This window comes from Hypomesus transpacificus, unplaced genomic scaffold (assembly GCF_021917145.1).
Source record: "Hypomesus transpacificus isolate Combined female unplaced genomic scaffold, fHypTra1 scaffold_380, whole genome shotgun sequence".
Lineage (NCBI taxonomy): Eukaryota > Metazoa > Chordata > Actinopteri > Osmeriformes > Osmeridae > Hypomesus > Hypomesus transpacificus.
In genome coordinates, this window is record NW_025813901.1 from 55,170 (window position 1) to 69,402 (window position 14,233).

Sequence of the window (14,233 nt, forward strand, 5' to 3'; positions counted from 1 at the left end):
ATGGGGATATCAAGGCCGTCCGGTTGATATGGTGAAATCCTTTTTGATGTTCCCACTTACAAAGCCTGTCCCAGGAACGAACCTGTGACGTGAGCTCTCATCTGAAACACGTTCATTTTTACAGCGTCACTCAGCATGATGCAACTGTTGAAGGCATGCATGCACAGATATCGACTTCAACGATCTGTAATGTTTGTAAACTCAGTGGTCAGCGAGTTCACGTTCTGACAGAGCCAGCAGGCTTCTGCCCAGTGTAACCAAATCCCACATCTGTGTGTGACTGGATTTCAATGACTCATGTCTGTAGTTTAAAATAACTTCATCTTAATCCTAGCTTGCACTTGAGCAGTGATTCAGGTATTTTATTTCTTGTAAAGTTTAGAGTTGGCCGTGGAGGTAGGGAGAGCTACTATCATCATCTGCTTGGATCTGACTTGGATATGGATCGTTTCATATTCTCCTTCCGTTGTGTTCAGATGGGGGGGAGTCAGATGGCTGAGTGGTGAGGGAGTCAGGCTATTAATCAGCTATTGTGTCCTTGGGCAAGACGCTTCACCCTACTTGCCTCAGGGGGAATGTCCCTGTACTGTAAGTCGCTCTGGATAAGAGTGTCTGCTAAATGACTAAATGTAAATGTGTTCTTCTCTACCCTCCTCTCCACCCCTCCTCTCTCCTCTCTGTGTGTGTGTGTGTGTGTGTGTATGAGTATGAGTAAAAGAGTTACTATTAAAGAGCCTATATTTGAAGGTAATTTGATCAAACCAACTGGAGTCCATGGGCACGTGTAGTCCCTCCCATTCACCACATGGAGACCCATCATGTACACATTCTCCCTGTCACACACACACACACACACACACTCACACACACTCACACACACACACACTCACACACACACACACACTTACAGTAACACACTACCCAAATAGATTTGCAAGCTGGTATGCAGAAACATTTTTATGAAACTTGTAGAACCAGTTCCTGGTTCCAACGTAGCGTGAAGTTCCGTACTTAGTTAAGAACATCTAAAATAGACAAATTGTATGTGATCTTTGAATGTGTACACAAATCATGGTTAGGTTAGGTCTGGTTCAGGTGTGTGTACGGCAAAAAGAATAGTATGAGACACCTGTGTGTGTGTGTGTGTGTGGAGAGGAATCACCCAAAATAGAAAACAGGACCATAGCAGACATCCAGACCTTTACTATGGGTTTTACAATGAACAACCATGACGTCACTGTACACACAGAACCTACATTACTGTACACACATAGTCGTCTCTACCTCTTTCATTCCACTGTTTGGGGTTTCTGTTTCCATGGTGACCAGGAAGGGGGGGGTGGGGGGGACATAAACCGAATATGGTTAGTAAATATCTACCCATCCTCCCTGTCTCTCTCTCTCCCTCCCTGCCCCCTTCATCCCCCTCTCCCACCCTGGTGAATGTGACCGTCCCACTACCACCGCTACAGGGGTTAGGCTAAAGGAAAGAATACAACATAATTTGGTCTTTCTAAAAAGTAGCTGTATATTTAATATATATATATATATGCATCTGCATACATATATTGATCTAAGTTTCTATCTGAGTTCATTTTTGGCTGAAGCAGTGTTTTCAGAGGCCATTGGCAGCGTCTCTGGGGGGGAAGGCTGTAGCGGCGGTGGAGGTCTGGTCGTCACGCCGACCCCTCGCTCGTCCTGCGCTCCCAAACAGGCGGCCAACTGCCGTTACGGTTTGGCTTTTTTTTTGTAAGCGACAGCGCCGCTCACAGGAGCGTGCGATCTGTCACACCCGGCGAGCACGGGGAACTAGGGGCCCGAGGTGACATCGTCAAGGCGACCGTCATGGCCCAATGAGGTGAGGACATGGGGCCCGCATGGGAGGAAATGGGGGGGGGGGCGGGCGGCGGGGGATTGGTGAGGCATCACCATGGCAACAAAAACGAGATTATCCCAATTTACCGTATGAGTTAATTGCATTAACTCTAATTATTAACAACTGTATTGTCTCAAGAGATCTTGTTTCTTGGGGGTGGTGTGTGTGTGTGTGGGGGGGGGGGGGGGGGTAGATGAGGGGTGGAGGGGAATCTGAGGATGATGAAGAAGCTCTGTGTTGATCAGGTTTAATGGAGTCTGAAGTGAAACAGGCTCTTGAACTTCCTCTCTCTTCCATGGCTGCTAGCCAAACACTCACTGTAAAGTAGCCTGCTTTTACTAACACACTCACTGTAAAGTAGCCTGCTTTTACTAACACACTCACTGTAAAGTAGCCTCCTTTACTAACACACTCACTGTAAAGTAGCCTGCTTTTACTAACACACTCACTGTAAAGTAGCCTGCTTTTACTAACACACTCACTGTAAAGTAGCCTCCTTTACTAACACACTCACTGTAAAGTAGCCTGCTTTTACTAACACACTCACTGTAAAGTAGCCTGCTTTTACTAACACACTCACACACAGTCATAATAACAATATTGCAGTTGCATAACATTTATCACTGTCCCTGGTCCCTTCACTGTGCAGATTAAGCATGATGGATTAAGGACGTACAAAAAAATATAATCATTTTACATACACATATAAGGTACTCATAACTTAATACTTGGATCATTAACGACACATAAATAATAAAACTAGATGTAAACAGTAGCATATTTTAACAGTATCTAGGGATCGCAATCAGATTTTTGTACTCAAGCTTGAAAACTCATTAGACTAGATGTCTTGGCGTTCACAAACCAGACTCGGCCATGATAAAAAAAAACATCATCTATTTTCTGAGTTATTTATCACAATTAACCTTGAGGACAAAACCATCATCCCCATCATTCAAACGTTCCCTTCAGTGATCTCTCCATGTCAACTCTGGGCCCATCATTGTTCACTACACTCTTCCGTTTAGTCTAACACTTCCACATCTAACATGAACATACGTCTAAATCACAATATATTTTAAAGCCCACTCCCTCCCTTCCCCCCCACCCCTCCCCGTCACTGTGGCAACCATCACCATCACTTTACACAGTTGAGTGGGTCTCCCCACTTTGACTCAGTCACATGCAACAGTGACAGCAGGCGGTTGATGTGTGACTATCTACCGGAAGGAACCTTCAAAATAAAAGCATCACCCCTTCAAAATAAAAGCATCGCCTCTTTCTACACATTCACCTCGTTTTGACCCCGTTTACTCAAGGAAGAGACCGACTCAATCTGCTGCTTCTAAATGTTCTGGAATGTTTCAGTGGAACGTTCCAGTGGAACATTTCAGTGACGAGACAAATGACTAGGAAAAAAAAGTTGGAGGGGGTGTGTACTACTGTATCAGACGATATGTAGAGGGGGGCGGGGCGGGGATGGAGTGGGCGGGGAAGAGATGTCCAGCCATAGGGGTCAAACCTCATCCCTGAAGAGAGAGAGAGAGGGAGAGAGAGAAAGAGAGAGAGAGAGAGAGAGAGAGAGAGAGAGCAAGAGAGAGGGAGGGAGGGAATGTTAAAGACAGAAAGAGAGGTAACTTCAACACCAAAAATAGGAGACTAGCCTTGTCTGCCTATACTGCTGCCTCAGGCCTCACCTGCCTCTACTCCCAGAAGTAGCGGAGGTACCAGATGGTCTCGTTCTTCAGCTGAGGTCCAAACAGAGGGTTCGCCTGGGCCAGGATTGCTATGAGCCAACTGGGGGGAGAGAGAGAGAGGGGGGAGAGAGAGGGGGGAGAGAGAGAGGGGGGAGGGGGAGGGGGGGGGGAGAGAGGGGGGAGAGAGAGAGGGGGGAGGGGGAGGGGGGGGGAGAGAGGGGGGAGAGAGAGAGGGGGGAGGGGGAGGGGGGGGAGAGGGGGGGAGAGGGAGAGAGAGAAAGGGGGGGAGAGAGAGAGAGAGAGAGGGAGAGAGAGAGAAGGGGGGGAGAGAGAGAGAGGGGGGAGAGAAAGGGGGAAGAGAGAGAAGGGGGAGAGAGGGGGGGGGAGGGGGGAAGAGAGAGAGGGGGGAGAGAGGGGGGGGGGAGAGGGGGGGAGAGAGAGAGGGGGGAGAGAGAGGGGGGAGAGAGGGCAAGGGTAAGAGAATAAAACAGAGAGAGAAGGAGAGAGACAGCAGGAGAGAACAGCAAGAGATGGGATGGAATAAGTGAGAGAATAAGAATTCCTTTAATTTCAGATTTAAAAAAAAAATCATTTCAGAAGTTTATGTTTAAATGCGCCTGTTGCCGTCTGAGAGTTGCCCAACAACATTTCTAGTAAGCTTAAACGCATAACAGAACAGCCATACTCACAACAGGTAACAGCACACCGCTGTCAGAATCAGACTAGTGATGATGACCCTGGGGATACACAGCAAAAGGATGCATTAGTAAAAAACACACACACACGGTTGCTAACAGCGTAACAGCATACGGGCACACAGAGGATGAGCGCGAGAGAGAGAGCATCACGAGCCAACGATGACGCGCTGAGCGCGGCCTACAGTCAGTCAGATGGCTCGTTTATTCACAATGATGCTGATAGGGAACGTTAAGCGACACAATATTCAAAGTGAAAAATGTATAGCCCTACATACTTAATCACATATGCAAACTAATGAAATGGAAGAGCTATCGAGAATACTGCACGTATATTAAAAAAATCGTGGGTTTTGACCAAATTAAGCCGTTACCTACCCTCGATTTGGTCCTTTGGGTACGAAGAAGGGAGCTACAACCCCTACCAAAGCCCATAACGTCGTGAAACAGATCATGGGCAGGGCGAGAGAGTGAGAAACCATCGTTTCGGAAATTGAAGGGCAGTTAAAATTGATAAATAAATAGGCCTACGCGAAATTGCTCCTTCGGCATTAGCGCATCAAGAGATCCGTTCCGTCCTGATTCAGAGCCGTCTGAGCGAGTCCCGCCTTCTCTTGAACGAGCGTGTCTAATTGGCACGATTTACTGCAATTCCCCACTGTGATTGGTTTAAAATATTGCCTGTCAGGATTAAGACGCTAGTGGTTGTTGGAAATGTAGTTTCCAAATTCTCATGACAGAATTGCAATAACGTTACCATAAATGTCAGGCAAAAAGCAAAATTACGTGGTCTACTCTTTATGATGCCGTTTGTTTTACTGCGGCAGACAAAGCTGTCATATCTAGCTGTCTGTAGTCTACATGTAGGCTAGACCTATGTTAGCAAAAGGGTATTTTACTGTTGCCATGTGCACCTGCAATACCTCAAACCTCACTTCATTTATTTTTACATATTTTCAAAGTAAGCCAAAAATGCAAACACAGATAGCCTACAGACTTAACTTTAGGAAAGATAAGGTGGAGGAAGAGATTGGGGAAGTTTTGTTTCAAACTTCCTGCATCTGCTTTAGCCTATATCCCAATACATTTCCGTACATGCCCATCGGGTATCGTAACTCATACTCAACTCATCTAAGAAAATTTAAAAAACCTGCCAACGGCAAACGTGTTCTCTGTGAAATCCCATGGGCCAACATACAAGTTATCAGATGTTGACAAGAATCGGTGCTTGTCATGTAGCCTACGTCAAATACCCTGCTTGGATTCTGTAAACAAATCGCAAAACTAATCCCATAATTCAAAATTCAAGTGTCATGGACTTCAGATCTCATCAGATGGACAGATCTCAATTAGACTTTCAAGTTTCAGTTCTGGAGTTATTAGGAGAGCGGTAATGACAATGAAACATACTTTATGTAATAACTCTATTGTACTAAAATATGTACAAATAATATGTAATATGTAGGCCTAATATAAAACCACTTCATATAACCTTCTATATGAACGTATGGTTAACTAATACTAGCTAATATGACTAAATGTAAATGTAATATACATTTTTGATTTAAAAGGTCAACGATTATGGATTTGACAGTTGATAAAAAATATTCTGTTTTCAAACTGGAAAATAATTGTGTACTTACAGTGCTGGGTGTGGCCCATCCCTTCACACATACACACACACACACACACACCCACAAACATACACACACACACACGCACACCCACACGCACACACACACACACACAAACACACGCACACGAACGCTCACAGCCCAGTCTACCCTGTCTGCTTTGCATTTTCCATTTTTCTTCATTGTGGATGAAGTGTAGATGGAAGGGTGTGTCTGGTTGGAGGTAGCCAAACAACGACCTGGCACGTTAGCACATGATAAACGATCTCTTGGGACTAGAAGGCTGACATATATTCTCTTATCAGTATGATATCAGAGTGACACACAGTAGGCACGCGCCAATTAAGCCTTCACCTGATTTAACTCTTTCTTCAGTTAGTAAAGATCACACAATATTTCACAAGAGTTATAAACCTCAAAAGATGCTTTACAACTTCTTCCCAAACCGCAAGACCTTGAATGTGCCGGCAGTGATGATATTAAACACCGTGTTTATATATATTTTTGAGTGTGTCGTTAAACGCTGAGGTGTAGAGTTACGACCAGAGACGTTTTCTAAACTTGTGTCTGGGTAAAACCGCAGAGAGTGTCTGCCGGAGGTGTACGGATCATTTTTACAGCACAGTACAAAAGGCTTCCAATTGTATTGTTATCCGCATTTTGACCTCCCACTACTATCTCCACCAGTGCTACAACGCCCCTTAGCGTCGCTTTAAGGTTGAAAAGCATGCGTTTTCTTTTGGAAGTCCGTCCTTTTTAGGGGACTGGCCCTTTAAGACTGTCTGCGCGGCAGCCGCGTTTACCGCCGCTCCGCCAGTGTGGAAGATGTTAGGAACCACCGCAGCGCCACCAATAGCGGAAGGCAGAGCCAGAGAGCTATAACAGTGGACCACGCACGCCAATAGGCTCACATAAGACAAACAATCTCAAGTTTATGTCCGCTTGTGCATTTTAAAGACTTATGTATCCAGAAGTTTGACTGTTTTTCATTTCATTTGCGCCAATCGACAGGATGATGCTGAATAATCGGTCTGAGAAAGTTTCCCACTGATGTCAGCCGGGTATTGGGAATAGTTGGCGGTGAGTAGCCCACGAGCTGTCATTCCGGCTGTCAAGTATACAATTGATATAGCCGGAGTGACATACACACACACACACACACACACACACAAAAAGTTTGACACAAAGGCCCAGAATGTTTCTAAAACCAAGTTTTCGACTAAAAGCTGCTACAGAGCTTAATTGCTAGATTTATAAAAAATAATAATTGTTATTTAGCCTAAAAGAAAGGCCTACATTGGACATTGTTTGGAAAAGTTGCAGCAGCAACGGCAGCTATAGTTTTGAGTTCCCATCATGTAAATGTCCTACTCCTTCTCTTTACATGTGCAAACATGTCAACACGGGACATGGGAATCTGAGACGACGTTTCTATAATGGCAAGACATGGGCGCGCTTACACCGGAGAGAGACTGGGCAGGCATAGTGGGCATACAGAGAGGTCGGATAACGTGAAACCACATTCTGAAATGGAATTCTGCCAAACATTCTAGAACAAGATAGGGTTCTAATAGTCCGGTGCTAAAGAAAGGCCTATACAAATACACAGCCACACGCTCACGCACACATACACACACACGCGCGTGCATGAAAACCTGCCGAAACGTTACTTAATAACGACATTACATAAACTAGTTCAACACCCTTCCCTGTCTATCCTCCATTCATGCCTATCATGCAACATCACATTCTGGATTAACAGGGGGTGTGGCAATTACCGCATCACGATTCTTATAGGCTAGAAGTCAATGTTGGGACCCAGGTTTGTTTTCAAAAGTGGGTGGGACAGTTTTGTTTTTTAAATAACCAAGGATCCGGCAGTTAAATATCTTTATCTTAATAAAAAGTGCGAATGGGACTGATTTGTTGTTTTGTATCATGAAATCTATGCCCCTGAGCCAATCAGATCAGAGTTTAATTCAAAACCGTCCGAAACGTAGGAGGAACATGGAGATCCCCGAAAGGAGACAACTTTCACAGCTTCTGCTTTTGAACACCAAGACCGAAGCGTGGTCTCTTATTTCGGTTAAAACACAGAAGTTGACTTTAAACACAGGTTGTTTAAGATGACTTGGATGCTGCTCTGATCTCTGTCTTCCTGGCGTTTGGGTGTTTGGGTTCGGTGAAAGATCATGTTCCCCTGCGGTTACTGTTGATGCCTCAGAGAGGCACGGACACTGAGATTCCTCCCTGGCCTGTCTTTGTTCTGAGTGTCTGTGTGTGTCTGTGTGTGTTACTTACAGTTTTGTTTTAAGAGGAATTGTGTGCCAGTGTATTTTTTCTCTCCCTTACTTTCTATTTTACTTCTCCCTGCTCTGACCCCCACCCACCCACCCCTCTCTCTCTCTCTCTCTCTCTCTCTCTCTCTCTCTCTCTCTCTCTCTCTCTCTCTCTCTCTCTCTCTCTCTCTCTCTCTCTCTCACTTCCCCTTACCCCCACACCCCTCATCTCCTGTCTGTGGAAGACGTTGTTGTTGAAGAAACACTAAAAAGTTCAGGCTCTGGATTCGCACATCAAATCAAAATGTATTAGCCCTTTTTATAAGCAATGTCACAGAGGGCTTCACATACGAAAATACTTACATCTACATTTATTCATTTAGCAGATGCTTTTATCCAAAGCGACTTCCAAGAAACAGCTTTACAAAAGTGCAAAAGATAGCCCCAACAACATTGTGGGTATCCAAAACATGAATGCATACATTGTGAAAAGCAAATAAGTGCTAATGGGACGAAACATAAGAGCATGTAGTTCAACAAGTTTTTCGTTTGGGCCTGGCTCCTGTTGTTCCAAGGTCATAGGTCACATGGTGAACTTCTCACAGATCTATGTATAACAGCAAAGTATCTTTGAAGCACCAAGATAGGACGACATCATTTGTATAGAAAAAAGCAAAGATAACAGACAGCAGGTGTTCATTTTCAGGCAGGCTCTCAATCATAAACACGATAGACCCATTGTTTGAGGGAGGTTCACCATATCAGGAGTCCTTGGTTTCCTATAACCCTGTGGTCAGGACAACTTCCCTAGACCAATGCCAGTCTCCAGCCAGCCAACCCAGAGAAAGCTTTATCTCAGCCTTCAGAATGTATTTGTGTCCTAACTTCTGGTAGCACCTGTCATCAATACACAATATACGTTACAGCAGGAACATATACATAGGAAATAGTTGTAAGACACAGTATGTGTAGGCAATGGCTGATATGCTGATTGTGATGCAAATGAGCACCTAGCCAATCCTTGATTTTTCAAATTCCCACCTGCATTTGCTTTCTCTCTGTCTCTCTCTCTCTCTCTCTCTCTCTCTCTCTCTTTCTCTCTCTATGTCTCTATGTCTCTCTCTCCTCTAGTCCTCCAATCTTTGATGGGAGGCTGGGGTGAGAGAGAAGTTTTCAAGGTTTTCTAGATAAGAGAGTGTGTGTGTGTGTGAGAAAGTCGCTCCTGATTTGCAGATGGAGGGGAGAGCAACACCTCCCCCATCTCCCTATCAGCACGGTGTGACAGCAGGCAAGAACCTGGGAGTTCTAATGCCCCAATAAAGGAGCAGTACGCTCAAAATTCTCTCAGGCTGCTTGTGAACACCACTCCACTCCTGGTGTGTGTGTGTGTGTGTGTGTGTGTGTGTGAAAGTATGTGTATATGTGTATGCAAGGGCTAGATCTCCCCTGTGCTTTTGATGAGGTTGAGGTTCTGTTTTTAGTGTGTTTGTGTGTGTGTGTGTGTGTGTGTGTGTGTGTGTGTTTAGATGGGCCAGGTGAGTAGCGTTGGGGGGATGGATGAGGAGTCCGACCAGAAGAGTGATGACAACACCTGCATTCCACAGGTACACACAATCTCTCACTTCCTGTTTGACTGCGTCACATGTTCATCTCCCATTGGTCTGGAACTTACTCGGTTAAGTTGAAAAATAATTCCGCCTGTTGATGCCGTGTGTTTGTGTGTGCGCTTGTATCTGTGTGTATATGTGCGTGTGTGTGTGTGCGTGCTCGTGTGTGTGTGTGTGCGTTACAGGACTCTCTGAGCGGAGAGGAGGGGATGAGTGAGGAGGAGAGGAACAGGAGGAGAGCAGAAAGAAGGAAAGCGAAGAGGAAGGTAAACAGACAGGGTCGTCTCTGAGCAGGGGCGGAGTCACACCCGACACCTACACGTTTATAAGACAAGAGAGGACTTCCACTGTTACAAAAGGACCCTCAAAATAGAGCTGTTTCACAAGGTAGCATCACTTCACAAGGTCGCCTGGATCCTACATGAACTACAGTGCCCTCCAAAAGTATTGGAACAGTGAGGCCAATTCCTTTATTTTTGCTGTAGACTGAAAACATTTGGGCTTGACATCAAACGATGAATGTGAAACCAGAGATCAACGTTTCAGCTTTTATTTCCAGGTATTTACATCAGGATCTGATGCACAAATTAGAAAATATCACCTTTTTGTTCGAACCCACCCATTTGTCACGTGAGCAAAAGTATTGGAACATGTGACTGACAGGTGTGTTTTGTTGCCCAGGTGTGTCCTATTACATACATTATTCAATCAATAAATACCACTGAATGTCTACACTCAGGTTCAGATTGGGTAAGATAGGTTTTGTCTATGCAGACTGTATTCAGAGGTGAAAACAACATGAAAACCAGAGCGCTGTCTTTGGGTGAAAAACAAGCAATTGTGAGTCTTAGAGAAGATGGAAAATCAATCAGAGCCATTGCAGAAACATTGGCCATAGCCAGTACAACCATTTGGAATGTCCTGAAGAAGAAGAAAACTACTGGTGTACTAAGTAACAGACGTCGAACAGGTAGACCAAGGAAAACATCAGCAGTTGATGACAGAAACATTGTGAGAGCTGTAAAGAAAGACCCTAAAACAACTGTTAGTGAGATCAGCAACAACCTCCAGATGGCAGGAGTGAAGGTATCACTATCTACTGTTCGCAGAAGACTTCATGAACAAAAGTACAAGGGCTACACCAGAAGATGCAAACCACTCATTAGCAAGAAGAATAGGAAGGCCAGGCTGGAAATTGCCAAAAAGTACAGAGATGAACCTCAAAAATTCTGGGACAAAGTTTTATGGACTGATGAGACAAAGATTAACTTTTACCAAAGTGATGGAAAGGCTAAAGTTTGGAGAAAGAAAGGAACTGCTCATGATCCCAAACACACAAGCTCATCTGTGAAACACGGTGGAGGTAATGTCATGGCTTGGGCTTGCATGGCTTCTTCTGGGACGGGCTCATTAATCTTCATTGAGGATGTAACACATGATGGCAGCAGCAAAATGACCTCGGAAGTCTACAGAAACATTTTGTCTGCCAATTTAAGGAAAGATGCAACCAAACTGATTGGCAGAGCCTTCATCATGCAGCAAGATAACGACCCAAAACACACTGCCAAAACAACAAAGGAGTTCATCAGGGGCAAGAAATGGAAGGTATTAGACTGGCCAAGTCAATCTCCAGACTTAAACCCTATAGAGCATGCATTTTACCTGCTTAAGAGGAGACTGAAGGGAGGAACCCCACAAAACAAACAACAACTGAAAGAGGCTGCAGTGAAAGCCTGGGAAAGCATCAAAAAGGAAGAATGCAAAAGTTTGGTGACGTCAATGGGTCACAGACTTGCTGCAGTTATTGAAAGCAAAGGATTTGCAACTAAATATTAAGTCTTATTCACTTAAATATGTTTTAAGTATATCTGTTCCAATACTTTTGCTCACATGACAAATGGGTGGATTCAAACAAAATGTGATATTTTCTTAGTTGTGCATCAGATCCTGATGTAAATACCTGGAAATAAAAGCTGAAACGTTGATCTCTGGTCTCACGTTCATTATTTGATGTCAAGCCCAAATGTTTTCAGTCTACAGCAAAAATAAAGGAATTCGCCTCACTGTTCCAATACTTTTGGAGGGCACTGTACATCCACTGGATCCTAAATTCTTTCTCCATCATGAACAGTCACGTACACCCCACCCCTGCTCTCGGCCACACCCCTCATACACATGCCCCGCCCCTTGCACAAGCCCCTCCCCTCATATATGCCCCTCCCCTCATATATGCCCCTCCCCTCATATATGCCCCCTCCCCTCATGTCTGCCCCTCCCCTCATATATGCCCCTCCCCTCATGTCTGCCCCTCCCCTCATATATGCCCCTCTCCTCATATATGCCCCTCCCTTCATGTCTGCCCCTACCCTCATATATGCCCCTCCCCTCATATATGCCCCTCCCCTCATGTCTGCCCCTCCCCTCATATATGCCCCTCCCCTCATGTCTGCCCCTCCCCTCATATATGCCCCTTCCCTCATATATGCCCCTCCCCTCATGTCTGCCCCTCCTCTCCTCCCCCTCTCATTCCAGAGACAGAAGGAACGGAGGAGGCAGGAGAGAGAGGAGAGAAGAGAGGATGCTGATCAGGTAGGAGTTCATCTGTCTTCTGTCTGTCTCTCCTGTCTGTCTAGTTATCCATCCTAATTTAGTTATCATTTTTTTTATTTGGTATCTCTTTGAATGTGACCCTGGATGTCGGTTTACTCATAATCGACTAGCAGAGACTTTTATAGAAATATGAATATATAACATAAAGATGATACTAGATGAACATGTACAAAAAGTGCTTGTTGTAAATACAGATGATGTTCAAGGATCAGTGAATCAGGATTCTGTGATCTGCTGCTTTTCCCTTCTGACCCCCAGTCAAACCAATCCCACTAACCGGCCCACCTTCCTCTCAGGAGGAAGACGAGGGCCCAGACCTGCTGGGGAGCGACAGTGACGAGGACGACGAGGAAGAGGAGAGGATTGTACTTCCTCCTAGCGACAAGCAAGCCCCTCCCCTATCAACGATGGGGAACCGGAGCAGCAAGAGTCATTCGGTGGTCCGGCCTCCTGCGGAGGTAGACTGACCTGGTGTGTGTGTGTGTGTGTGTAGGAGTGTGTGTAGGTGTGTGTGTGTGTATGTAGGAATGTGTGTAGGTGTGTGTGTTAGGAGCCAGAGTGGGATGTGAGCAGTGTGTGTGTGTGTGTGTGTGTGTGTGTGTGTGTGTGTGTGTGTTAGGAGCCAGAGTGGGATGTGAGCAGTGTGTGTGTGTGTGTGTGTGTGTGTGTGTGTGTTAGGAGCCAGAGTGGGATGTGAGCAGTGTGTGTGTGTGTGTGTGTGTGTGTGTGTGTGTGTGTGTTAGGAGCCAGAGTGGGATGTGAGCAGTGCGTTTGTTGCCAACGCTGCGAGCCACATCAGACCTCGAGGACGGAGCGGAGCGGAACACGTCTCCAGACACAACAAGGAGAACGAGGCCAGGACCAGCCAGGTGCACACACATATGCACACACCTTACACGCACACACCTAGACACACACTTGATGATAATGATGATGATGACGGTGATGATGAAGATGACCAGATGGGGGTGTGTGTGTAACAGCAGGTGGAGACGACAGACCCTGCCAAGCAGAAAGGAGCCTCACTAACAGGTAACTCACCTGGTACATCAACGCTCACCTGGTACAACACACACATGCTCACCTGGTACAACACACACATGCTCACCTGGTACAACACACACCTGCTCACCTGGTACAACACACACACCTGCTCACCTGGTACAACACACACCTGCTCACCTGGTACAACACACACCTGCTCACCTGTGTGTCTGCGTGTGTGTGTGTGTTATTCCAGAGCAGGGTATCGAGCTGTTTAAGCAGAGGAAGTACTTCCCAGGCCATGTCCATGTTTACAGCAGCCATCAACTGTGACCCCAGCGACCACAGGTAGGATCATCCCTGAGTCCTGGGTCCTAGAGGGGGAAGATTTGATGTCTATCCTCCAATAAGATCTCACTGATCTCTCTCTCTCTCTCTCTCCCTATATCCCTCCTTTCCCCTCTCTCTCTCTCTCTCTCTCTCTCTCTCTCTCCCAATATCCCTCCTTTCCCCCTCTCTCTGTTTCTCAGGTTTTTTGGGAATCGTTCCTACTGCTACTGGTTTTTGGAGCTCTACCCTTTAGCCCTAGCAGATGCACAGAAGTCCATCCAGCTGGCTCCTGATTGGCCGAAAGGGACCACTTCCGCAGAGGGAAGTGCGCTAATGGGCTTGATGGTAAGAATTGGCGTTCGTATTTTGATTAGTTGGCTTGAAAGCTGTAAAATAAAGGATGAGGAGTTATTTGTGTGTGTGTCTGTCTGTGTGTGTGTGTGTGTGTGTCTGTCTGTCTGTGTGTGTGTGTGTGTGTCAGAGGTGCGAGGAAGCAGAGAAAGCCATGCTGGAGGTGTTGA

General features: G+C 45.7%; 1 protein-coding gene and 1 long non-coding RNA gene across 3 annotated transcripts; one reads left to right on the forward strand and one right to left on the reverse strand.

Annotated features, from left to right (window-relative positions):
• Window positions 1-1,187: 1,187 nt before the first annotated feature.
• Window positions 1,188-5,626, reverse strand: atpv0e2 (ATPase H+ transporting V0 subunit e2). 2 transcript variants are annotated; one of them, XM_047016455.1, is made up of 4 exons: window positions 4,647-5,626; window positions 4,263-4,310; window positions 3,578-3,673; window positions 1,188-3,405 (listed from the first exon to the last, which is right to left on the reverse strand). In XM_047016455.1, exons 1-3 carry the CDS (start codon window positions 4,748-4,750, stop codon window positions 3,580-3,582), a joined length of 246 nt encoding a protein of 81 aa, XP_046872411.1. In that variant the 5' UTR covers window positions 4,751-5,626; the 3' UTR covers window positions 1,188-3,405; window positions 3,578-3,579. The 2 variants fall into 2 exon arrangements, with proteins under 2 accessions (XP_046872411.1, XP_046872410.1); XM_047016454.1 differs by having other exon boundaries at window positions 3,574-3,673; window positions 4,647-5,606.
• A 1,095-nt stretch (window positions 5,627-6,721) lies between these two features.
• On the forward strand, window positions 6,722-10,198 carry LOC124464561. The gene is made up of 3 exons (XR_006955738.1): window positions 6,722-6,982; window positions 9,708-9,785; window positions 9,974-10,198. It is a non-coding gene; the product is annotated as an uncharacterized LOC124464561 (long non-coding RNA).
• Window positions 10,199-14,233: the final 4,035 nt, after the last annotated feature.

Bases quoted from the DNA above. Each gene is read 5' to 3' on its own strand.
- atpv0e2 (XM_047016455.1), bottom strand. From the start codon at position 4,750: ATGGTTTCTCACTCTCTCGCCCTGCCCATGATCTGTTTCACGACGTTA. The intron at 4,311-4,646 runs GTAGGTAACGGC...GTGTATCCCCAG, and splicing joins CCCAAAGGACCAAATCGAGG to GGTCATCATCACTAGTCTGA. The intron at 3,674-4,262 runs GTGAGTATGGCT...CTCTCCCCCCAG, and splicing joins GCGGTGTGCTGTTACCTGTT to TTGGCTCATAGCAATCCTGG.